Source organism: Vicia villosa, unplaced genomic scaffold (genome assembly GCF_029867415.1).
Source record: "Vicia villosa cultivar HV-30 ecotype Madison, WI unplaced genomic scaffold, Vvil1.0 ctg.000467F_1_1, whole genome shotgun sequence".
Taxonomy (NCBI): domain Eukaryota; kingdom Viridiplantae; phylum Streptophyta; class Magnoliopsida; order Fabales; family Fabaceae; genus Vicia; species Vicia villosa.
In genome coordinates this window covers 127,635-152,939 of record NW_026705225.1, presented here as the reverse complement: position 1 = coordinate 152,939, position 25,305 = coordinate 127,635, and the positions used below count along the sequence as shown (strand labels likewise).

General features: G+C 36.2%; 1 protein-coding gene across 3 annotated transcripts; it reads left to right on the top strand.

Moving 5' to 3' along the window:
- The first annotated feature begins 2,537 nt into the window (after window positions 1-2,537).
- LOC131628572 (serine/threonine-protein kinase STY13-like) lies at window positions 2,538-6,677 on the top strand. 3 transcript variants are annotated; one of them, XM_058899403.1, is made up of 7 exons: window positions 4,235-4,724; window positions 4,822-4,856; window positions 5,035-5,156; window positions 5,298-5,497; window positions 5,583-5,757; window positions 5,919-6,053; window positions 6,323-6,677. In XM_058899403.1, the coding sequence occupies exons 2-7, from the start codon at window positions 4,826-4,828 to the stop codon at window positions 6,527-6,529; spliced, it is 870 nt and encodes a 289-aa protein (XP_058755386.1). In that variant the 5' UTR covers window positions 4,235-4,724; window positions 4,822-4,825; the 3' UTR covers window positions 6,530-6,677. The 3 variants fall into 3 exon arrangements, with proteins under 3 accessions (XP_058755384.1, XP_058755386.1, XP_058755385.1); XM_058899401.1 differs by lacking the exons at window positions 4,235-4,724; window positions 4,822-4,856 and adding an exon at window positions 2,538-3,533; XM_058899402.1 differs by having other exon boundaries at window positions 4,235-4,856.
- The last annotated feature ends 18,628 nt before the right edge of the window (window positions 6,678-25,305 follow it).

Sequence of the window (25,305 nt, the reverse complement as noted above, 5' to 3'; positions counted from 1 at the left end):
TTTTCACCACTTTACCTCCAGGCAAGAAAGCCATTGGTTGAAAATGGATTTATAAAACTAAATTTAATTCTGATGGTACAATGGAGAGACATAAATCAAGGTTAGTTGCTCTAGGCTTCATACAAGTAAAGGGTATTGACTTCTTTGACACTTTTTCGCCCGCTGCTAAGCTCACAACTGTAAGATTACTCCTTGCTCTCTCATCTCCTTTAAACTTTAACATTCACTAACTTGATGTCCATAATGCCTTTTTGCATGGAGATTTGGAAGAAGAGGTATACATGTCTCTTCCTAAAGGGATTACAACCTCTTCCCCAAACTAAGTATGCAAACTTCTAAAATCCCTTCATGGATTAAAACACTAGTAGACAATAGTTTGAGAAGCTCTCAAAAGTTTTACTCACCAATAATTTTACACAATTTTCCTCTGATCACTCTCTGTTTATCCATCAAATAAGAAGGGCATCTAATTTTTCTCTTAATTTATTTTGATGATATTCGGCTTGCAGTGCTTGCAGGAAACCACTTACATTTCATACAACAAACAAAATACACGCTACATCACCATTTTCGCATTAAGGACTCTGGCAACTTAAATTACTTCTTAAGCCTTGAGATAGTAAGAACAACTTCTAGCATCAACACCTGTCAAAGAAAATACACACTGGATTTGCTTGTCAACACAGGCTTACTTGGCTGCAAGCCTGCCTCTGCTCCTATGGCCCATGACACTCAATTGCAAACAACTGATGGAACTCCTTTGCAAGACAAAACCAAATTTCGTAGATTAGTTGGACAATTCATTTACCTACTCAAAACAAGGCCATATATAACGTACTTTGTCCAACAACTCATCCAACACATGAGTTGCCCAACTGACATCCACTACAAATTGCACCTCCGTGTACTTCGCTACCTTAAAGGTTCATCTGGCCAAGGCCTCCTCTTCCCAGCAATTCCAACCTACAACTCAAGGCTTTTCAGACTCGAATTAGATACCTGTTTTGAAACACAAAAATAATTCACTGGGTTTTGCATATAACTAGGAGATTATTTAATCTCATAGAAATCTAAAAAGCAACCAATTGTCTTAAAAAGCTCTACTGAGGCAGAATATCTTCCAATGGCTTCCACTGTATGCGAACTTCAATAGCTCACCAACATTCTCAAAGAAATGTTAGTCTCATTCAAACAACCGACTCTACTATATCGTGACAACGCCTCTACCAGACACATTGCCAACAATTCATCCTTCCATGAACGCACAAAATACATTGATTTAGATTGTCATTTGGTTCGCGGAAAATTAAACCAACACCTCTTCCATCTCCTACCTATAACCTCCTCACAACAACTTGCAGACGTTTTTACCAAACCACTGAATGTTAAGCCTTTTCTCTCCAACTTCACTAAGCTTAGACTTCACTCCATTTATCCCCAAGCTTATTTTGGGAGGGGGTATTAGATGTATAACTTTTATATTATGCACTTGAGCTTTGTGTTATTGTACTATTATTGTTAGAGGACCAATACTGATCCTTGTTAAGTAGCAACATCACAACGTACTGGAATTAACTTTGACAAAATATCAATTCAACATGTTTTTCCCGCCATAGAAATTCAAACATTTTACCCACCACTTTCAGTAATGTATAATAGTTACCACAAATATTTTTAAGAAAAAGAAGTTAGAATAAAATTCCTAAACAAATTTATAAAAACTATTTACGATTATCATTTGTTTATAGGAATAAAATTTATATATAATTTTTAAATTTTTATCCCTCTATCAAAAAGAGATAATTTTTACCGACAATAACTTTCAACTTTCTTCAATTATTATTTTTTATTTCAAGTTTTATGTATTTAGCTAAATATTTTTTTTAAAAAAGGTTTCTATCAAAGCCATTTTATAAAATAATAGTTTATGCAATAAGATTCTTGATTAAAATTAATACCAAAAATATAACTATAAAACAAATACATTCTCTTTTTTTGTTCAACAAAACAAATACATCCTAAATACTAGTTTTGACTACATTCAATATCCATATATTTTTTCAAAAGATATACTGTACCTGTTTTTATGAAAAGAAAAGAAAAGATATACTTGGGTCAGACGCTATCATGATAATAATAACAAATTCAATGTTAAATTTAATTCAATAAACTAAATAAGAACATAGTAAAAATAAATTTTTAACAAATTATACAAAAATAAATAAAAATAGTTGTTGAGATATTTTAGCCATCAATAAATAATAATTATTCGTATATTCATATGTAATAAAAAAAAATTCTAGAATATATATTCACAAAAAAAAAAAAACATAATATTCAATCTTCAAATGAAAAATAAAGTGTATCATATCTCTCTCTCTCTCTCTGAAATCCCGCGCTTCTCTCGTTTTCTTTGTGGCTCTTCACAATCGTAGCACCGACTTTTCTTCTCTGCCATCCAAATCTAAGCCATAGCTACTTCAACATTCACTCGTTCTTTTAGGTATTATTCTTCACCATTCATGCATATTGCTGATTATTATTGTTTATAATGTGATTTTTTTTACTCAGTTTTTTTCTCATGTTGTTCAAGTGATTATTTATTAATCTGTTTTTTTGCTATGTTTGTATCGTAGATTCGTAGGGTTAGGGTCTTATGTGTGGCTTTTCTTACTTGCATGCAGCTTTCACCAACTTTTTTGCTTTGTCTTTTTTTCTGTCAAAAACTTGATTTTTTTGCGTGTGTGCTAGGTTTTGTTCATGATGTTTTTGTGATTTGATTCCTTTTATGATAGATTTGATTTTGTTTTTTGATTAATAAATATAGTTTTTTTTTGTAAAATAATAATTATGCTAATGCAAGGAGAAAATTTTAGATGTAAACCATGTAGATTGATGATTTGGTTGTCTAGAAATAATGTGTTGAACTGAATTTTTTTGAGTAAAATCGATTAGCTGATTACGAGATGAAATTTTTTGATGAGTTTGATAACGCGATTATGGCTACATTATGTGGACTGGAGTGCGATTTTTTATGACATGGATTGACACAACCGTGAATGCGGTTTAGGATGTTGGTTATTAGTGTAGGTAGTTTGTTTTTGTTCAATAACAATTGTGGTGATGGTGAAAGTTAAAACTGTGATTTTCAACTTTTTTGAGTGGACCAGTTGTCTGAAATTATTTTGGAGTTTGAGGTTGTTGAATTCTGGTGTTTGAGATGGAATCGGAAGTTGGGGGTCGTAGTACCCCTAAGACAGAATCGGAAGGTGAAGCTTTGAACTCAAAGATAAAGAAGAGTGGAAATCTAAGCGGCAAAGATATGATATTTAGAGCTGACAGAATTGATTTGAAAACTTTGGATGCTGCGCTCGAAAGGCACTTGAGCAGGGCTTATTCCAGAAGCACCGAGGCAAAGAGGCCTAGAGAAGAGTGGGAGGTTGATTTGGCCAAATTGGATTTACGATATGTTGTTGCGAATGGAGCCTATGGCACTGTCTACCGGGGAACTTATGATGACCAAGATGTTGCTGGTATGTGTACTTTATGCTTTGCATTCTTATTCTGGTTGGTTGTCTTTGTGTTTTGTGTTGTTAAATAGCAGTTATAGCGGAGTTATACTACTATATATAGTGTAGCGGAATTTGGACAAACCATTATTATTCCACAATACATTATTTAATACAAAATATTGTCAAATAGCGGCTATAATGGAGTTGTAGCACTATTGCATAGCGAAATTTTAAAAATCTGTTTTTTCCGCTATACGTGATTGACAACATTATTTTAAAAATAACAGAAATTAAAATATGTCAACATAGTCAGATAGTAGAAGATATTCTACTCTCTCAAGGTTTGTTCTTTCAGCCTCGAATACAGGTTTTGACATGTGGCTGGTGTTGCGGTTCTGTTAAAACCATTGATACTGCATGGAACGACAAATAAATAACAGACAAATGCGGTCGGTGCAACCATAATTGCAGTGTCAAAGGCCTATGTAATCTTTACATCGCGTCTGTCGGCCGCAATTTAAAGCTACTACTATACAAACTATTTTACCTTATTCAGTTACACTATTTAATGCAAAATATTATCAAATAGCAGCTATAGTGGAGTTGTAGCACTATTGCATAGCGAAAATTTAAAAACCTGTCTTTTCCCGTTATATGCGATTGACAACATTATTTTAAAAATAACAGAAATTAAAATATGTCAACGTAGTTATATTGTAGAAGATATTGTACTCTCTTAAGGTTTGTTCTTTCAGCCTCGAATCTCGGTTTTGAAACATGGCCGTTGTTGTGGTTCTGTTAAAATCGTTGATACTGCATACAATGACAAATAAATGCTGTTGGTGTAACAATAATTGCAGTGTCAAAGGCCTACGTAATCTTTATATTGCGGAGCCGCAATTTAAAGCTGCAATACTAACTTTTTTACTATATTCAGTTACACAGCATTGGTGTCAATTTTGTTTAGAAATTGTCATGTTGAATTTTCTAGTGAAAGTGGTGGACTCATGGACTGTGGTGAGATGGTGCTGCCACTGTTGCTTTACGAGCATCATTTTGGCAGGAGGTTACTGTGGGAAAACTTGATCATTCAGTTCTGATGTCACAAAAGTACAAATTTTAACAATCAGCAATTTTCCGTGATTGACAACATTGTGTTAAAAATATAACAGAAATTAAAGTATGCTATTCAATGTAGTTAGATAGTTGAAGGTATTGTATTCCCTCAAAGTTTGTTCTTTCAGTCTCAACTAGATTTTGGCCGTTGTTGCGGTTATGGTAAAATCTTCGATATTGCATATAACGACAGATAAATGCGGCTTATGCGATCATGGTTGCGGTTTGGTAGGTCTACTTAATCTTTATATTGCATTTGTTGGCCGCAATTTAAACCTACGAGACAAGTTTTATTGCCTTATTCAGTTATGCTGTTTCCATAAAATAAATGCTCTCGATCATAGTCATAGTCTTGATTTTTTTATGTGTAGAAATTCTCACTGAATTGTCATGTTGAATTTTTTAGTGAAAGTGTTGGACTGGGGTGAGGATGGTGTTGCCAGTGTTAATGAAATTTCTGCTTTACGAGCAGCATTTCGGCAGGAGGTTACTGTTTGGCAAAAACTTGATCATTCAAATGTCACAAAAGTACTTACTTTAGATCCTTCACACTCTCGTGTATTTAAATTCATGATTATTTTTCTACTTTCCTATATGAGGTCGAACGATAGGAATTTTATTTTTTAAAATCGCGTAGTTATGTAATTGTTCATATCATTCTTCTGACAGTTTGTTGGAGCTTCAATGGGCACTTCAAATCTTAAAATTCCTTCAGACGCCGGTGGACAAAATCCCCTTCCTTCCAAGGCGTGTTGCGTTATTGTTGAGTTTGTTCATGGCGGAACGTTAAAACAATTCTTGTTGAAAAATAGGCGGAAGAAACTTGCATACAAGGTTGTGGTTCAGTTGGCTTTGGATCTCGCTAGAGGGTGAGTCTCATTGCATTTACCTTTTACAATCTTGGTATATAATTGTATTATCCCTCTCTCAAACACTATGTTTTTCCTTTTGCAGTCTTAGTTATCTACATTCGAAGAAAATTGTTCACCGCGATGTAAAAACTGAGAATATGTTGTTGGATGAAAATCAAAACTTGAAAATAGCTGATTTTGGAGTTGCTCGAGTTGAAGCGATAAACCCAAGTGAAATGACGGGTGAAACTGGAACAGTTGGATACATGGCGCCAGAGGTATTAATCATTCTTTGTAATATGCTCTCGATATTATGTAGTTAAATGTGACGTCTGATTATGGGCGTATTATATTCATGATTATTTATCACTCCTGTCAATGTGAAATCGGAACTCTATTTCAATAATTTGCTTTAATCTCAGCCTTAAACTATGTGTAGGTTATAAATGGTAAGCCATACAACAGAAGCTGCGACGTCTATAGCTTTGGCATTTGCTTGTGGGAAATTTATTGCTGTGACATGCCTTATCAAAACCTTAGCTTTGCTGACGCGTCATCTGCCGTTGCTAATAAGGTCAGTTCATTCAATGAATTATGAACTCTTTCTATCTACCATCGTATTCTTTTCCTACGAGCATTTTGAAATGACCTTGTTTCTACATGGCATGATTTAGTCATTTATTCATTCCTATATAGACTCTTTCTGCTGTCATTACACGACTATAAATATTTTAACTAATTTGAACTACATTTACTCTTAATTCATAAGAATGCTCCCTATTATGCCACCATATACATTCTGCACTTCAATCTATAATCAGATTTGTTTCCATTCCTGCACAGAATTTACGACCTGACATTCCTCGATGTTGTCCAAGTGAGTTAGCAACTATAATGAAAAGATGCTGGGACAAACATCCAGAAAAGCGTCCACAAATGCAAGAGGTAGCGAGAATGCTGGAAGAACTTGATACAAGCAAAGGAGGTGGAATGATACCAGATGATCAGAGTCCTTTTTGTTTTTGCTTTAGGCCTGCTCGTGGTCCATAATTATACATACTCGATTTTTGATGAGTATTATTATGTACATTAGTAGTAGTTACCGTCGACTATGTAAACATGGGAGATGTGTTGCAATTTTCAACTGTAATTTGTTGGCTTGTCAATTTACTTCTGAATTATATATTTTTTAATACAATGAACCATAGATATTGAACTAGTTATGAGTTGCTGGTGTAGTGAGTCATTGGTTCATGGGAGACTCAATTGGTTTATGACTCATGAGCACTAATGTCTCTATTTTTTTTGTTGGATAGATTGAGTGTGTTATGGAACAATCTATCAATTTTTGATATACAGAGAATGTGCAAATCAAAAAGAGAAAAAGGAGCAATTGTTTTTTTAACAAATGTGAATGGAGACAAGAACAACATGGCATGTTGTAAAGTATGGGTGTACAAAAATATGGTTAATTGACCATATACTTAACCTGAATTGCATTGAATCATAAAAAATTCCACTTATTATAACCAATTCGATTAACCAAACTTAAATGAAAAACTAATTTAAATCGTTTAACTAATTGTTTTGAAAAAATATTATTAAAAATACTTTTTTTTTTAAAATAAAAAAATTTGAAATAATTTTTTTCTAAAACTTATGTTATTCTGAAAAGTAAAAAAAATGTTTTTTCAGTAAATAAAATTTATTCTAAATATATTATTTTTTTCTATAAGAAACAAAAACAAATTTTTGACGTAATAATTTTATTGATCACTCTTTTTAATGTTCGTTAGTTTTGTGGCTAGTTAAGCAGCTTTTGATATATTTACATTTTTTTGTTGACCGTAGTTAAATTATAAGAAATAAAAAATAAATCATAAGAAAAGTAAATGCGGAAAACAATTGTTTAGTTTGTATAACTCTGATTTAACATAGCATTAATATTTAGATATAATTTTCTTTTCATCATTTTTTCAATTTTAATCCTAATATATTTGATATAAAAATTAAAATGCACGTTAAAGTAAATGATACATGAAAACTTTCAAAGTATATAAAAGATTTCCAGAAAAATAAAAAATATAATTTTCTTAAAAAAAAATTATTATTTTTGAAAAAAATTATTTTTTAATTTTAAAAATAGTTTAATTTTTTGAATGAAAAACAAATTGATTTTAAAAGAGTTCAAAATAGAAAATTGGTTTATAATTGCAAATTGATTATAAACTAGTTTATAAATACAAACTGGTTCTAAACCAGTTTTAAATTAAATTAAAACTATTTTTTCAGTTAATTGTATTTTTATTAAAATGATTCATGTAAACTGAATTGAATCATAAATATGTTTTGGTTCAATTCAGCTTATCAACCATGAACACCCTTATGTAAAGTGAGCAAAACATAATTCATTAGGACATCAAGATAAAATAGAACCAAAAGAAATAAGAGCTAGTAGCTATGTGACTATATAAGGTTAAAAAATAGGACAGAGTGATTAGTTAGAACAAAATAACTAAGTTTCTTTACTAGTGTGAAAATTGACCTTTAAAAAAACAGTGTATGTTTCTTCTGAAATACTAGTAATACATTTTTATGTTCTTTGAGTGATGCTGGCAATGGTTTAGACCAATGAATATATATATTGAATTTAGCGACTACATAACATAACAGTATAGCCCAAGTTATGTACCAATGTTATGTACCAAGCCCAAGTTATGTACCAATGTTATGTACCAATTCAACGTGATGATGGAGTGTTTTTTTTTTTTCCTTCTTGTTTGCTTTCATTTATATTTTAATTTTTTTTCTTAAAAATTAATAACAAATCCGTGCGTTCGCACGAGTTCTGGTATGGGACGCGCATTTGTTTCAAATGTATATTTTTTATTAGAAAAATATTTATTACTTGTGAAAAAATAATAATTGAATGTATAGAAAAATGTTTGGTACCCGTGAAAAAATAATAATTGAATGTATAGAAAAATGTCTGGTACCTGTGAAAAAAATAATAATTGAATGCATAGAAAAAATTTGGGTACCTATGAAAAAATAATAATTGAATGTTTAGAAAAAATGTCTGGTACCAGTAAAAAAATAATAATTGAATGTTTAAAAAAATGTCTGGTACCCGTGAAAAAATAAGAACTGAATGTATAGAAAAATGTCCGGTACCCGTGAAAAAAATAATAATTGAATGTTTAGAAAAATGTCTAGTACCCGTAAAAAAAAAATAATTGAATGTTTAAAAAAATGTCTGGTACCCATAAAAAAATAATAATTGAATGTATAGAAAAATGTCAGGTACCCGTGAAAAAAATAATAATTTAATGTTTAAAAAAATGTCTGGTACCCGTGAAAAAATAATAATTAAATATATAGAAAAATGTTCAGTACCCGTGAGAAAATAATAATTGAATGTTTAGAAAAATGTCTGGTACTAGTGAAAAAATAATAATCTAAATATATAGAAAAATATCCGATACCCGTAAAAAAAATTAATTAAATGTATAAAAAAATGTCTGATACCCATAAAGCCGAAATAAATTGGATAATTGTTGAGTCCTATCTGCTAATATTTTTAAAAATCTAAAAATACAAAAAAAAAAAAAAATTTAAAAATAAACAACCTTTTAGTTGGTTTATAAAAACTAGATTATAGTTTTGTTCTTAACTTCTTAAATAAAAGATAAATGATTTAGGTATATTATATTTATATTTTTTTTGAAAATGAAAAATTTTTCTTAAAAATATTATAGAAACTTAGTTAAATATAGAGATCTCATCAAAACTTATTTTTTATATAGATGTCTTCTCTCTCTCTCTCTCTCTCCCAAAAATTAGCAAAATAAAAATTAGTTTTTATGGTAATTTGTTATATCTAAATAGTAAAAAGCAGGTATACCAGAGGAAGAAAAAGTAGCATTTTTCAAGAAATGATTTTTTTAATCTAAAAAAATAGCAGCAATCATTGCAAGATTGGAAGTGTTGGAAGAGAGCTGAAGCTGGTAGTAGAATACTCCACGTGGCAGCACAAATTAGAAGCAGGGGCAATTACGTACTTTCTAGACCAGCTTATTTTCTTATATTGTAGATATAAAAAATGCATTTCCAAGGCCAATTTTTCAAAATCGTCAATTTTTTTAGTTTTTACCAGTTTAGACCGATTCAACTTTATCAACTACACATAATGAAAAAACTTGCAACTTGACAATGTCTTGGTGATCATATCAGCAACATTATCTTCTGTTGCAACCTTCAGCATTTGGACTTTTTCACGCTTGATTATCTTTATGACGAAATGCAGCCTCACATCGATGTGCTTGGTTCGTTCATGTTAGGCTTAATTCTTCGACAGGTGTATCGCATTTTGGCTATCATATTTAATAGTGATTGCTTGACCTTGAAGTTTCAGCTCCATAGCAAAACCTTCAAGCCACAGTGCTTCTTTCACAGCTTCAGATTTCAACTTGGAAATTTACTTGTTATTTTGTTGCTTTATGTGTGCCATTAACTTGTCGAATCTTCTGTTCCATTCACGAGGAGATTGCTTCAGGCCGTATAACGACCTATTCAGATTGCACACATAATCTTCCCTTCCATTTTATGCATACCCTTCAGGTTGTCTCATCGGGATTATTTCATCTAGATCACCATACACGAAAGCGTTATTCACATTTATCTGTTCAAGTTCTAGGTCGAATTTTGCCACCTTGACTAACAACATTCTAACGGATCCATGCTTCACAACAGGTGAGAACACATAATTAACGTTGACTCCTTATTTCAGAAAGGAACCCCCTAGCAACCAAACTTGCCTTATATACCTTTGACATCACTCCTTCGATTCATTCCTTAACCTTGAAAATCCACTTACAACTGACTAACTTGGCCCCTACAAATTTATCGATCAACTTTCAAGTGTTATTATCATGAAGAGATTTAATCTCTTCATCCATGGCTTTCAGCCATTCATTCTTATTTTGACTCCTCACAACTTCCTTGTAGTATCTAGGTTTTTCATCAAGGACCTCACTTGCAAAGATTAAGGAAAAAGCTAAGAGATCTGTATAACCAAGTCTTTGAGGTGGTCATTATCAGTCTCCTCATCTTCATCAGCAACTTGGTTATGCAATTCACCATCTCTATGCTCCACCTCAACATGAATCTCTTCTTATTCCAGCTCTTTTTTAGAGATCTCAACATTTCGACCAGCATCATCATTTTTATTGAACGCCATTTCTGCTTCATTGAAAACTACATCTCGACTTGTGATACACTTTCAGTGACCTGACTCTAGGCACCACAACATATATGCTTTGACTCTTTCGTGGTATCCCATGAACACGCATCTCAAAGCTCTAGGTTTGACCTTATCTTACCTAATGTGAGCATAGGCTACACAGCCAAATACTCTAAGTCTATCGAGATTAGGTGGATGTCCCAACAATACTTCTTCAGGTCTCTTCATCCTCAAGGCAGTCAAGGGAAATCTATTGATCAGATATGTTGTTGTCGAAACAACCTCAACACCTTCTTCAATCCAGCACAAACCAACATGCGACTAACTCTTTTCAAAATGGTTCTATTAAAACCTTTCTGCTAGACCATTTTGCTGGGGAGTACTTGCAATAGTTCTGTGCCTTGCATTACCAGACACATCACAATAGTTGTCGAACGCCTCATTGTAAAATTTAAGACCATTGTCTGTTCTCAACCTCTTGACTTTCTTGTCAGTTTAGTTTTCGACCAGAGTCTTTCAACTTTTTAAATTTTCAAAAGTTTCATTCTTAGCTTTCAGAATGAATAACCATAACTTTCTAGCATAATTTGAGAAGTTCAAGCACCTACACCATAACTTTCCATGGAGTTCCTTGGCTTCAGTAACATTTCTTTGCATGTTTGTGACCACATATATTTCTCATCAAGACCTGAAACACTTTATACACTGAGCTAATGCTGCCAAATCGAACTGCTTCAGTATTAGAGTCCTTAGCAACAAGTCTAGCTATAGTCCCCAAAGGCAGTGTTAAGAACATCAATAAAATCATTCCCTGCCTCAACATATAAAACTTTGTTTCTCTATTTGTCCATCATAACTGTCAAGGTGACTTTGCCAACTTGTTCAACTGGTTCAGTTAAACTGCCAATGCCAGCCATAGTAACAAACAATCGCAGTTCACGGAGAAAAAAACAAATGGAAGCTTTTCTTTTTTCTTGAAGTTGTTTATTTTTGAAAGAGCAAAAATAAGCTACATTGAAACTAAGGCATCAGAAATGCTCAATCATGAATACAAGATCTGTTCCTCCCATTACCAACTGATACAAGAAAACAGTATGTCATCCTAATACCACCAGCCAGATGCTAATATAAATGACATAAAATAAGACCCTCAACATCAACAAACACACCACTGCTTGGAAGCCTTCTCTAACTTATATAACTAACAAATATAATTTTAAACACCAAACACGATATAATTGCAATACCAAAAAACATGACCTCCATTGTCCATCCGGCCTACATACACCGATCATCGGATTAACCAACGAAACACCATTGAACGAGGCTCTAAGGTAATTGAACAAATGGAATACCACCTTGATTAGTTTATAGACCATTTTGGAATGGGAAATGAAACTATTATGGGTTACTCCTAAAGCCTTGGAGTAGTTGGGAAGATAAAAAGTTTGGTTATTACGAGGATTCATTAAAAACATAAGCAAGTAGAACCAATGAATTTGCAATTTTCCTAGAGATTGTTAGTTGTCACGATACATTACAAGGAAATGGAGTAGGTGGATTTATTGTTTTATGGAAACGAGTTAGATAACCATCTCGTGTTGACGCATGGGTAAATTTTTTTAATATCATATAAAATTTACTTAAATTCAAATTTAAAATAAATTATTAATTTATAAAATGAACAATCATCATATAAATTTTATTCGAGGTCTACGGTGGTGTTAACTGAAGATTTTGTTTTGCAAATATGATCCTTCGAAGGGTGAAGACTCGAAGGAGGATGGTTCCTGATGACCGTCTTTGAAGATAAAATGGCTCCTGATGGCCATGTTTCGAGGATGAAGAATTTTTAAGTCATAACGGAGATAGTGAATGCTGAAGCTAGTAGGAGTGTATATCTTCGAGACTTAGACAAATTTTACGAAATATGTTAAGTACTGATGCTTAGTGTATTTCTGTGGTATTTTAATGTTAAGTTATATTGCCACGCGTCGAAGGAGGATTCAGGCGGGAGGATTTGAAATTCGAAGAAGTTTTCATAACTGTCCAGAGACAGGTGGCTTTCCGAGGATTCTCATGAGAAACGTGGCATTAGATTAGCGTAGGACCGTTAAGGTCGAAACTAGTATAAATAAGGGTTCTAATGTTAGGATTCAGTGTGTTCATTTTGTACAAATCACTCACATATTACTCAAGTATCAAGTGTTAAGAGAAAGAGTTCGCTGAGAAATGTACGTATGACACCACCACCATTTTAATACATGTGTATTTTCCTTTATTTTCAAGTATCTTTCGATATTATTGCATTTCGTTTTACTTCTTGTCATTTACATTCCTGCATTCTTTATTTTCATGTTATTTATCTTTGAAGTATTTAACATTTCTGCACTTTAAGATTCTTGCACTTTTACAGTTTTTGTTCTATGTTTTATCTTGACTTACCTTTCGCTGGAGTTATATTTACGCGTATAACTAAGTGATTGCTAACCTTTATTATTTCGATTGAGTAATTCTTATTTTCAAGGCAAATCATAAACATGGATCGAATAACAATCTTTTTGACTATGTCCTAGGATCAATCTAGTCGATCCTGCGAGTAACCAAATCATATTTATTATAGTTTGGAAGACTAGCGGTTGTTTACCGGAAACCACCGTAAACAAATTGGCACGCCCAGTGGGACAGTGTCAAGCAGATTGTTTTTAATCAATTGTTTTATTTTGTCTAGACAATATCAAGACCTTGTATGAACCTTAGGAACGGTAAATTAACAAACAGTGCACAACTGATTCCGAAACGAAGGTACAACAGGAAAATGGTCGTCACGACCAATGCAGGGGGAGATCAAGATCCCCCACAAGGCTCAGGATCAGGAGCGGCAAATTCTGCGCACGTTTCGACTTCAACTCAAGGAGCGCGGGATACACCGGGTCCAAATGGATCGAGATCCACGAATAGTTCCCAGGCTATACCTGAGAATAATACAGAACCATCAGGGACTATTCTAGTTTCAGTGTCGACTACCGCACCTGCATCTACAAGCGCAAACGAGATACCACTTTTCTCGACAAATGCTACAAATAACTTATTCAACCCAGGGTCGAACTCTGCGTTCGAATGGAGACCAAACTACCCATACGGAATGCCATATCCATATGGAACAGGCGTACGAGGGGCAGGACCTACATATACTACAACTAACAATGCGATGTTTTCGCTAAATGTTAGTTCAGTGGGTCGAAGTGCACAAAATACTGGCTTCTCTGCCCAAATACCCAATTTCACCACAAGTAATCAAGCAGCATTCCGTCAAGAAATGGATGCAAGCAACCATGATATGTTAGGGGTCCTGGCCAAGGAACTGACTTCAATTTTGAATCCACTAGCAACAAATATTACTAGTACGAATCGAGAAAATGTGGAGATTTTCCAAAAGATATCATCTCAGATGAATCGAATGGCAGATTTCATGGGAGTTCCATATCCTAAACGAAAGGACAAGCAACCCTTGTATCGAGAAGAAGGACCCAATTTGGAACGTATTCAAGATGTGGTCCCTCCGTCTAGGACAACCACTAATAATGTAGTTGCCCCACAAAGAACAGCGGCAATCGAAGGGAACCAAGTAATAGATTTGGAGGCTTCGAATCAAAGAGCTGTTCCTGTTCAACAGGAGATTAAGGATAGTGGGTAGGAACGAACACCCAGATGAAATCGTTCAAAGAGTCAGAAGAGAAAATCTGGCTACGGAAAATAACTTAACTGCCATGATAGAAAGGGTTATGGCCAATAATGGCCTTAGTACTGGACTTCGACGTCCAAATTATACATCCCCTATATCAGATTATGTCATGCAGACAGAGTTGCCTAGAGGCACTAAAGTACCCAAGTTCACAAAGTTTTCAGGCGAAACTAGCGAATCAACTGTGGAACATATTGCCAGATACCTGACAGAAGCAGGAGACTTAGCAGGGAACGAAGATTTAAGGATCAAATATTTCCCTAGTTCGCTAACAAAGAATGTTTGTATTTGGTTCACTACTTTACCACCAAATTCGATAGATGCTTGGGCACACTTAGAAAGGTTGTTCCACGAACAGTTCTACATGGGCCAAACCAAGATAAGTCTGAAAGAATTGGCCAGCATTAAGAGGAAGTTTACAGAACCAATTGATGATTACCTGAATAGGTTCCGACTATTGAAATCAAGGTGTTTCACAACAGTCCCATAGCATGAATTGGTCGAAATGGCTGCCGGTGGTCTAGATTATTCAATAAGAAAGAAACTAGATACTCAGTACCTTAGGGATATGGCCCAGTTGGCAGATAGGGTTCGACAAGTCGAACGCTTGAAAGCAGAAAAAGCTAGAGCAAACAAGGGATATAAAAAGGAAAGGGTAGCATACGTCGAGGCGGAAGACGCCGATGACGAATCTTTCAGTGACTCATATGGCATAGAAGAGGTCGAAATAGATTTTGCCGAACTGAAAGAAGCACCACCTTATGCTTGCAAATTACTCAATCCTGCAAATGGAAAAAACCCAGTAGAAAACGATAAGAACGATAGATTCCCTAAGAAAACTTACACATTCGACGTCACTAAGTGTGATGAGATATTTGATTTACTAGTAAAAGATGGCCAAATGATACTGCCTCCAAATTCCAAAATTCCTCCGTTAGAACAACGGAAGAAGAGAGGTTTTTGTAAATATCATGGTTTTTTGGGCCATAAAACCTCACAATGTTTTCTTTTCAGGGATCTAATTCAAAACACTATCAAGGATGGACGTTTGAAGTTTGCTGACAAGACTAAGAGTCACATGAAGGTCGACACAAATCCTTTGAACATTGCTGACGCTAGCCTGTGTGAACCACTGGATGTCAACATGGTAGAGGTATCTGAGGTAAACATTGCGAAAGCTGAGACAATGTTAACTGGAAAGCAGGCTACTGAAAGCCTAAATAACGATGCGGTCTTCAATACTGATGTTGAAGAATCCCCCAAGATAGAGAGAACTGAAGTTTCGAGAGGGAAAACCAGTGAGGCCACTGAAGACCTCAGGGTAAAACTTCAACAAATCCAGATTTCTGAAGCCCATCCAGCAGTTGTTAACATGGTCAGTGCCAGACGACCAGTGTCTGAATTTGGCGAATTGGAAACATGGTTGACAAGACAAAAGGGAAACATCAAAATTCCTCCAAGAGGGGAAAGTCTCAAAGATTATATCTGGAATTGCCATGAAAGGAATGGCGGAAAACAATGGATGTGTCCAAGGTGTTCGATCATGCTGAATCGAAGGGTCGAAGCCAACTTTGAAAGGGCTCGACGCGAGAGATGGGAACACCCTGGGAGAGAACCAAACCCTTTGCTACAAATGTACCCAAGGATGGAAGAAAGCTTAGTGGGATTTTTGGTCAGATGTCACAGGGAAAACACTGAAGTTGCACTGTGTCCCAGATGTGGGGCAGTTTATGATGAAATGCTGGCACGATCATTCAAGAGGGTGTACTGCTACATGGGTCGAGAAACTCAGGGATTACGTCCTAACCTGTATGGTTTCGATATATGGACCCCAACGAAGAGACCTGACAGCCCACATCCTAGGGCTCGAAGGGTAACATTCAAAGTCCCTGCAGATGTACCTAGGGACAGATGGGTGCAAGCTGGTGCAAGAACCAACAAATGGCGAAGTTGGGACCAAGGAGGAAGGACTGCAATGGCATATAGGAAGCAATTTCAAAACTCAAATCGAGAGATGTATCGGTTGGAGAATTACAAAGGAAAAAATCCTATGTCCAGATCCCAGTGGAGAAGGCACCAGAGAATGAAAAAGGCTCAAAGAGAATACAGGCCAAGAGAAGCTGGAGAGTCTAGTAGCAACCAAGTCCTACACCAGGGGGCGAAGGCAAGCAAACCTCCGGTGGAACGCAGACTATTCGAAGCTGAAAATATTTTAGAAGAAGAAGAAAAGATGCATTCCAGTCCTTGGAAGGAAGAGGATATAATGACAAATGATTTTGATTCTGACGGGGTGTCATCTATAAACCTTAACTGCAACGTTGTGTCTGTACTCCCTCATGAGTTTAATCAGGAAACTGAAGTTGAAGACTGCGAAGAGGCTGATATCGAAGAAATGGCGAAACACAGACCTGTGTGTTACTATGTTCTAAACAACGGTGCAGTTGAAGAGCAGAACGCTTTCTTCGAGAGGCCCGATGAAGGTATGCGAAATCATTTGAAACCACTCTACATAAGGGCTAAAATTGAAGATGTTGGCATTAATAAAGTCCTAGTAGATGGGGGGCAGCAGTGAACCTAATGCCCCAATACATGTCGAAAAGAATTGGTATGTTCGATACCGATATAAGGCCACACAACATGGTTTTGTCTAACTATGAAGGCAAAATAAGGCAAACCTTGGGAGTTGTCCAAGTGAATCTCACGGTGGGATCAGTCACAAGGCCAACTATGTTTATGGTCATACCTGCGAAAGCAAATTACAATCTCTTGCTCGGAAGGGAATGGATCCACGGAGTTGCAGCTGTGCCATCGACAATGCATCAAAGGGTAACCATTTGGAGGGAAGATGGTATAGTAGAGAATATTGAAGGGGATCAGAGTTACTATATGGCTGAAGTTAATCAAGTTAATAAAACTAACTTCGATAGGAACTTGGCAAACATAGGACCTTGTCATACTGCAGAAGAGATGTATACTCCGAATAAAAATGCGTTGTACTACTTAACTCTACACCCAAATGGTTTCCAGTGGAATAGGGAAATAATGGATGGCCCAGAAGATACCCCACCAACGGAGCATCATCCAACAGTACGGCCAACAGGCTGGGATGACGAAGTTGATGATGTCTGAGTCATCATTTTTCGAAAGGATTTCGGCTTATGTAGCCGAGAATAAAAGAAAGACGGCTCTCGAAGCCGAATCGTCAAACATGTTGTTTAATGAAGGTCTAGAAAAAGAAGAAGCTCCAGATATGGGGATAGATACGATCCCTCACCTGCCTGAAGATTCAGTCCAGGTCAAAGAGATTTCAGGAGAAGAGATAGGTCAAAGATTGGATGCAATCTATGACGAAGAGCCTTTGGGTTTCGAGAAGGACCCAATGGGATCAAATATCAAGATGTTAGCCCAAGATCCACTAGAAGAAGTAAATCTCGGAGATGGAGATCAAAGGAGGGTAACATATGTCAGTGCAAAACTAGATCCAACACTGAAGTCGAAAGTGGTCGCGTTGCTGAAGGAGAACAAGGATTGCTTTGCATGGGATTACGATGAGATGCCTGGTTTAGGGCGCGATTTGGTCGAATTGAAGTTACCTATAAAGGAAGGAAAAAAGCCCATCAAGCAAACTCCTAGAAGGTTCGCACCAGAAATTCATTCGAAGATTAAAGCAGAAGTCGAAAGACTCCTATGGTGTAAGTTCATCAGAACCACAAGGTATGTCGAATGGATTACTAATATTGTACCAGTTATTAAAAAGAATGGCTCATTAAGAGTATGCATAGATTTTCGTGATCTAAATGCAGCAACTCCTAAGGATGAATATCCCATGCCTGTGGCAGAAATGTTAGTGGATTCAGCCGCAGGTTTCGAGTATCTAAGTATGTTGGATGGATACTCTGGTTATAATCAGATTTTCATTGCAGAAGAAGATGTGTCTAAAACAGCTTTTCGTTGCCCAGGGGCAATAGGCACCTATGAGTGGGTTGTGATGCCATTCGGTTTAAAGAATGCTGGGGCAACCTACCAGAGAGCAATGAATTCTATATTTCACGATTTTATAGAAACGTTCATGCAAGTATACATAGATGACATCGTTGTTAAATTTGTCTCAGATTGCGATCATCTAAATCATCTAAGCCAATCATTCGAAAGAATGAGAAAACATGGCTTAAAGATGAATCCCCTCAAATGTGCTTTCTTTGTGCAGGCTGGAGATTTCCTGGGCTTCGTGGTTCATAAAAAGGGGATAGAAATTAATCAGAATAAAACAAAGGCTATTATGGAAACCAAGCCTCCATCCACGAAGAAAGAATTACAGTCCTTGCTGGGGAAGATAAACTTCTTAAGAAGGTTCATCTCTAATTTGAGTGGATGCACACAAGCTTTCTCCCCTCTACTTCGTCTAAGGGAAGGAAAGTTCGAATGGCGTGTCGAACATCAAGAAGCTTTTGATAAAATCAAGCAATACTTGATCCATCCACCAATCTTATCTCCCCCAAATGGGAAGAAACACATGCGTCTGTATATTTCAGCTTCAGATAAAACATTAGGCAGCATGTTAGCACAAGAAGATGAAAATGGCATCGAAAGAGCCATTTATTACTTAAGTAGAGTACTCAATGATGCAGAGACTAGATACACTGTGATAGAAAAACTCTGCCTTTGTTTGTATTTCTCTTGTATCAAACTTAAGTATTATATAAAGCCAGTTGATGTTTATGTTTCGTCTCATTGTGATGTTATTAAACATATGTTATTGAAGCCAATATTACATAGTCGAATTGGCAAATGGGCTTTAGCCCTCACTGAATATTCACTAATATTTCAGCCTCTTAAGGCAATGAAAGGTCAGATTGTGTCAGATTTCATTGTTGACCATGCAGTAGTTGAGAGTCATCAACAGTATGTGGATTTGAAACCTTGGAAGCTATACTTCGATGGTTCGACTCATAGAGAGGGAACTGGAGTTGGAATATTGATAATTTCTCCTGATGGAATTCCAACAAAGCTCAAGTATAAGATTGAAGGTCCTTTATGCTCCAACAACGGAGCTGAATATGAAGCACTAATTGCTGGACTTGAAGCTTTGTTAGAATTGGGGGCAACTAGAGTCGAAATTAAAGGAGATTCCGAACTGGTGATTAGACAACTGACAAAGGAATACAAATGTATCAAAGAAAATTTGATCATGTACTTTGTCATAGCAAATAGGTTGCTAAAGAAATTCGAGTATGTGGAATTAAAACACGTCTCAAGGACCAACAATCAAGAAGCAAATGATTTGGCACAGTTAGCCTCAGGATATAGGGTATCAAAAGAGAAGTTAGAAGAACTGATCGAAGTAAGAGGGAGAGAAATGTCTACTAAACTTTCCCCAAGTGATCTGGAGGATTCACAATTAGGTTACGCTAACAAAGAAGAGTTCGAAGTATTAAACATAGACTCATTGACAGATGCAGATTGGAGAAGTCCAATAGTAAACTATCTAAAAAATCCTTCGACAGACACAGACAGGAAGGTGAAGTATAGAGCCCTGTCATATTTCCTGATGGGAAACGAATTGTTCAAGAAAACTCCTGAAGGGGTCTTGTTAAAATGCTTGGGTGAAGCAGAAGCATATTTGGCTCTTTCAAATGTACACAGTGGAGCATGTGGTGCACATCAAGCAGGACACAAAATGAAATGGCTTCTGTTTCGTTATGGAATGTATTGGCCCTCCATGTTAAAAGACTGCATAGAGTTTACGAAAGGATGTCAAGAATGTCAAGAACATGCAGGTATCCAACACGCCCCAGCAAACGAATTAAGTTCAATAGTAAAACCATGGCCTTTTAGGGGATGGGCACTAGATTTGATTGGAGAAATTCACCCCAAATCATCTAAAGGTCAAAGATACATATTGGTAGGAATAGACTACTTCACAAAATGGGTCGAAGCAATACCACTTGCGAATATGGACCAAGAGGCTGTGATTGAGTTTATTCAAAAACATATTATATACAGATTTGGAATCCCGAAAAGTATAACTACTGATCGAGGATCAGTGTTCACTGGGCGAAAGATGCAGGACTTCGCCAAAGAAATAGGGTTCAAATTGTTTACTTCTACACCTTACTATGCTCAGGCAAATGGACAAGTTGAAGCAGCAAACAAGATAATAATTGGTCTTATCAAGAAACATGTGGGGAAAAAACCCAAGAATTGGCATAAAACTTTGGACCAAGCACTTTGGGCTTGTCGAACATCTCCAAAAGAAGCTACAAATACAACGCCTTTCCAACTGACGTTTGGTCACGACGCAGTACTCCCAATCGAGATACATCTGCAGTCAGTAAGGATACAAAGACAGGCAAAAATCCCTCCCAACATATACTGGGAGTTAATGATGAATGAATTAGTAGACCTGGACGAAGATAGAATTCGAGCATTGGAGATGATAAAAAGGCAAAAGGAAAGAGTATCCAGAGCATACAACAAAAAGGTGAAAGGTAAAACGTTTATCAATAATGACTTAGTTTGGAAAGTTATTTTACCTATAGATCGAAAGAATCAGGCACTTGGTAAATGGTCCCCACACTGGGAAGGACCCTTTCGAATCTTAAAGGTATTTTCGAATAATGCTTACGAAATCGAAGAATTAGCAGAAGATCGTAGGATCTTAAGAGTAAATGGGAAGTATCTGAAGAGATACAAACCAAGCATGCATGAAGTGAAGATTGCACAAACGTAGATATTTAAGGTACTACGTAAGCCAAAATGATTGAACTAATGCCAAAATGGCTTTGTGATCAAAATATACGATAAATAAAGTAAAGAGACAAAGGAACAGCAAAATATTTGTCATTAGAAAGTAAAAGATTACATGCATTATAAAATGAAGCCTAAAAGCATGACCCAAAATGTTGAAGATTGCAAAAGAGAAAACATAAAAACCTAAACCAAAACACCTCCTAGTGTTAGAACAAGATTTGTTCTTATCAATTATCTTAGTTTTGATGATAACAATAATATGAATTTTGCTTAAGATAATATGGTACTCTAATCCAATGCAATTTCCCTTTCAGGAAATATATAAAGAGTACGCATAATTCAGCGCTCAGAAGTTGTGTCTCAAATGGTTCAGCATGCAACATCAGAACATGGTCTGGCAAGACATCAGAAGATGGTCGAAGCAGAATCAGAACATGGGTCTATGGAAGCATCAGAAGAACAAGAGATCAGAAGCACTGAAGCTCAGAAGATGGTATCACGCAACAGAAGCACTTCAAGATCAGAAGATCAGAAGATGCTATGCACCAAGCTGTTTGACTCTGATGATATTCAAACGTCGTATTCACAAACATCAGATCAGAAGGAAGTACACGTGGCAGACTACGCTGACTGACAAAAGGAACGTTAAAGCTACTAAAGGCTACGTCAGTAGACACAACGTGAACAAGGCTCGAGGTAGTTGACAAAAGCGTATAACATTAAATGCGATGCTGTACGGAACACGCAAAGCATTAAATGCATTCAACGGTCATCTTCTCAACGCCTATAAATATGAAGTTCTGATGAGAAGCAAGGTTAACGATCCTGAACAAAGACAATTCAAAATAACTTGCTGAAACGCTGTTCAAATCAAAACTCAGAATCTTCATCTTCATCAACTCACTACATTGCTGTTGTAATATCTTAGTGAGATTAAGCTTAAACGTTAAGAGAAATATCACAGTTGTGATTATAGCTTTTAAGAAGCATTTGTAAACTCTTGAATAGATTACATTAAGTTGTAAGGAACTAGAGTGATCGTGTGATCAGTATACTCTAGGAAGTCTTGGCAGTTGGCTGAGCAGTTTGTAACTAGAGTGATCAGGTTGATCAGTAGACTCTAGAGGAAGTCTTAGGAGTGAATTAAGCCTAGAGTGATCGTGTTGATCAGTAGACTCTAGAAAAGTCTTAGAGGGTATCTAAGCAGTTGTTCCTGGAGTGATCAGTGTGTGATCAGAAGACTCTGGAAGACTTAGTTGCGGACTAAGTGGAAAACCATTGTAATCCGTGCGATTAGTGGATTAAATCCTCAGTTGAGGTAAATCATCTCTGCGGGGGTGGACTGGAGTAGCTTCGTTAACAGCGAACCAGGATAAAAATAATTGTGCAATTTATTTTTATCGTCCAAGATTTAAAGTCACACTTATTCAATCCCCCCTTTCTAAGTGTTTTTCTATCCTTCAATTGGCATCAGAGCGCCGGTTCTAAGGTGCAAGCACTTAACCGTGTTTATAAAAGATTCAGGAAGAGAAAAACGCTTCATTTAAAAGATGGTTGATGAAAGTGAAAAGTCTACACCTACACCTACATCTACATCTGGCTCTGCTGAGCAATACAACGGTAACAATGGTTATACTAGACCGCCGGTATTTGATGGTGAAAACTTTGAATACTGGAAAGATAAACTGGAAAGTTACTTTCTGGGTCTAGATGGTGATCTATGGGATCTTCTAATGGATGGTTACAAACATCCAGTAAATGCCAGTGGCGTGAAGCTGTCAAGGCAAGAAATGAATGATGATCAAAAGAAGCTTTTCAGGAATCATCATAAATGCAGAACTGTTTTGCTGAATGCTATTTCTCATGCTGAGTATGAGAAGATATCTAACAGGGAAACAGCCTATGACATATATGAGTCCTTGAAAATGACTCATGAAGGAAATGCTCAAGTCAAGGAGACTAAAGCTCTAGCCTTAATCCAGAAGTATGAAGCCTTCAAGATGGAGGATGATGAAGACATTGAAAAGATGTTTTCAAGATTTCAAACTCTTACTGCTGGATTGAGAGTGCTTGACAAGGGATACACCAAGGCTGATCACGTAAAGAAGATCATCAGAAGCTTACCCAGAAGATGGGGTCCTATGGTGACTGCATTCAAGATTGCAAAGAATCTGAATGAAGTTTCTCTGGAAGAGCTTATCAGTGCCTTGAGAAGCCATGAGATTGAGCTGGATGCAAATGAGCCTCAAAAGAAAGGTAAGTCTATTGCATTAAAATCAAATATCAAGAAATGCACTAACGCTTTTCAGGCCAAAGAAGAAGATCCTGAAGAATCAGAATCTGAAGAAGAAGATGAACTGTCCCTGATCTCCAGAAGGCTAAATCAACTCTGGAAGACCAAGCAAAGGAAGTTCAGAGGCTTCAGAAGTTCAAAGAAATTTGAACGTGGAGAATCTTCTGATGAAAGAAGATTTGACAAGAAGAAGGTCATGTGCTATGAATGCAATGAGCCTGGACACTACAAGAATGAATGTCCAAATCTTCAGAAGGAAAGTCCCAAGAAGAAGTTTCATAAGAAGAAAGGCCTTATGGCAACCTGGGATGAGTCAGAAGATGATTCAGAAGATGAGCAGGCCAACTGTGCGCTGATGGCGACAGAAGATGACGGATCAGAATCTACATCAGAATCAGATTCTGAAGAGGTATTTTCTGAACTTACTAGAGATGAGTTAGTTTCCGGTCTAACTGAACTTCTGGAACTCAAGTCTCAGATTAGTCTCAAATACAAAAAGCTGAAAAAGCAATTTGAATTTGAAACAAAGAAGCTTGAGTTGGAGAATTCTGAATTAAAAGAAAAACTTTTAAAATTATCCAATAACGTTGGATCTCCTTCTGATTCAGAAAAATCCACTCCTAGTCTAAACCATATTCTGAAAGAATATGATTTAAGTTTCAGGAAGTTCTTATCTAGAAGTATTGGCAGAAGTCAGCTAGCTTCTATGATATATGCTGTGTCTGGAAACAAAAGAGTCGGCATTGGTTTTGAGGGTGAAACCCCATACAAACTTGAACCTGTTGATGAAATGAAAATCACATACAATCCATTGTATGATCAGTTCAAGTATGGCCACTCCCATGATATTAGGCACACTTCACATACTCAAAGTTTTCACATAACACACACCAAAAAGCATGTGACACAACCTAGGAAATATCATGAAACTCATATTAAAAATTATCATGCTGTTCCTCTTATTGCTTATAATGTCAAACCCAAGTTCAATCAGAACTTGAGAAAATCTAACAAGAAAGGACCCAAAAAGATGTGGGTACCTAAGGATAAGATTATTCCTATTGCAGATATCCTTGGCTGCAAGAAGGACAAAGCACAACATGTCATGGTACCTGGACTCTGGATGCTCGCGACACATGACAGGAAGAAGGTCTATGTTCCAAGACCTGGTGCTTAAGTCTGGAGGAGAAGTCAAGTTTGGAGGAGATCAGAAGGGCAAGATAATTGGCTCTGGAACTATAAAGTCTGGTAACTCTCCTTCCATTTCTAATGTACTTCTTGTAGAAGGATTAACTCATAACCTCTTATCTATCAGTCAATTAAGTGACAATGGTTATGATATAATCTTCAATCAAAAGTCTTGCAAGACTGTAAATCAGAAGGATGGCTCAATCCTATTTACAGGCAAGAGGAAGAACAACATTTATAAGACAGATCTGCAAGATCTTATGAGTCAGAAGGTGACTTGTCTTATGTCTGTTTCTAAAGAGCAGTGGGTCTGGCACAGAAGATTAGGTCATGTTAGTTTGAGAAAGATTTCTCAGATTAACAAACTGGATCTGGTCAGAGGACTCCCTAATCTGAAATTCAAATCAGATGCTCTTTGTGAAGCATGTCAGAAGGGCAAGTTCTCCAAACCTGCATTCAAGTCTAAGAATGTTGTTTCTACCTCAAGGCCATTAGAACTCTTGCACATTGATCTGTTTGGACCAGTCAAAACAGCATCTGTCAGAGGGAAGAAATATGGATTAGTCATCGTGGATGATTATAGCCGCTGGACGTGGGTAAAATTCTTG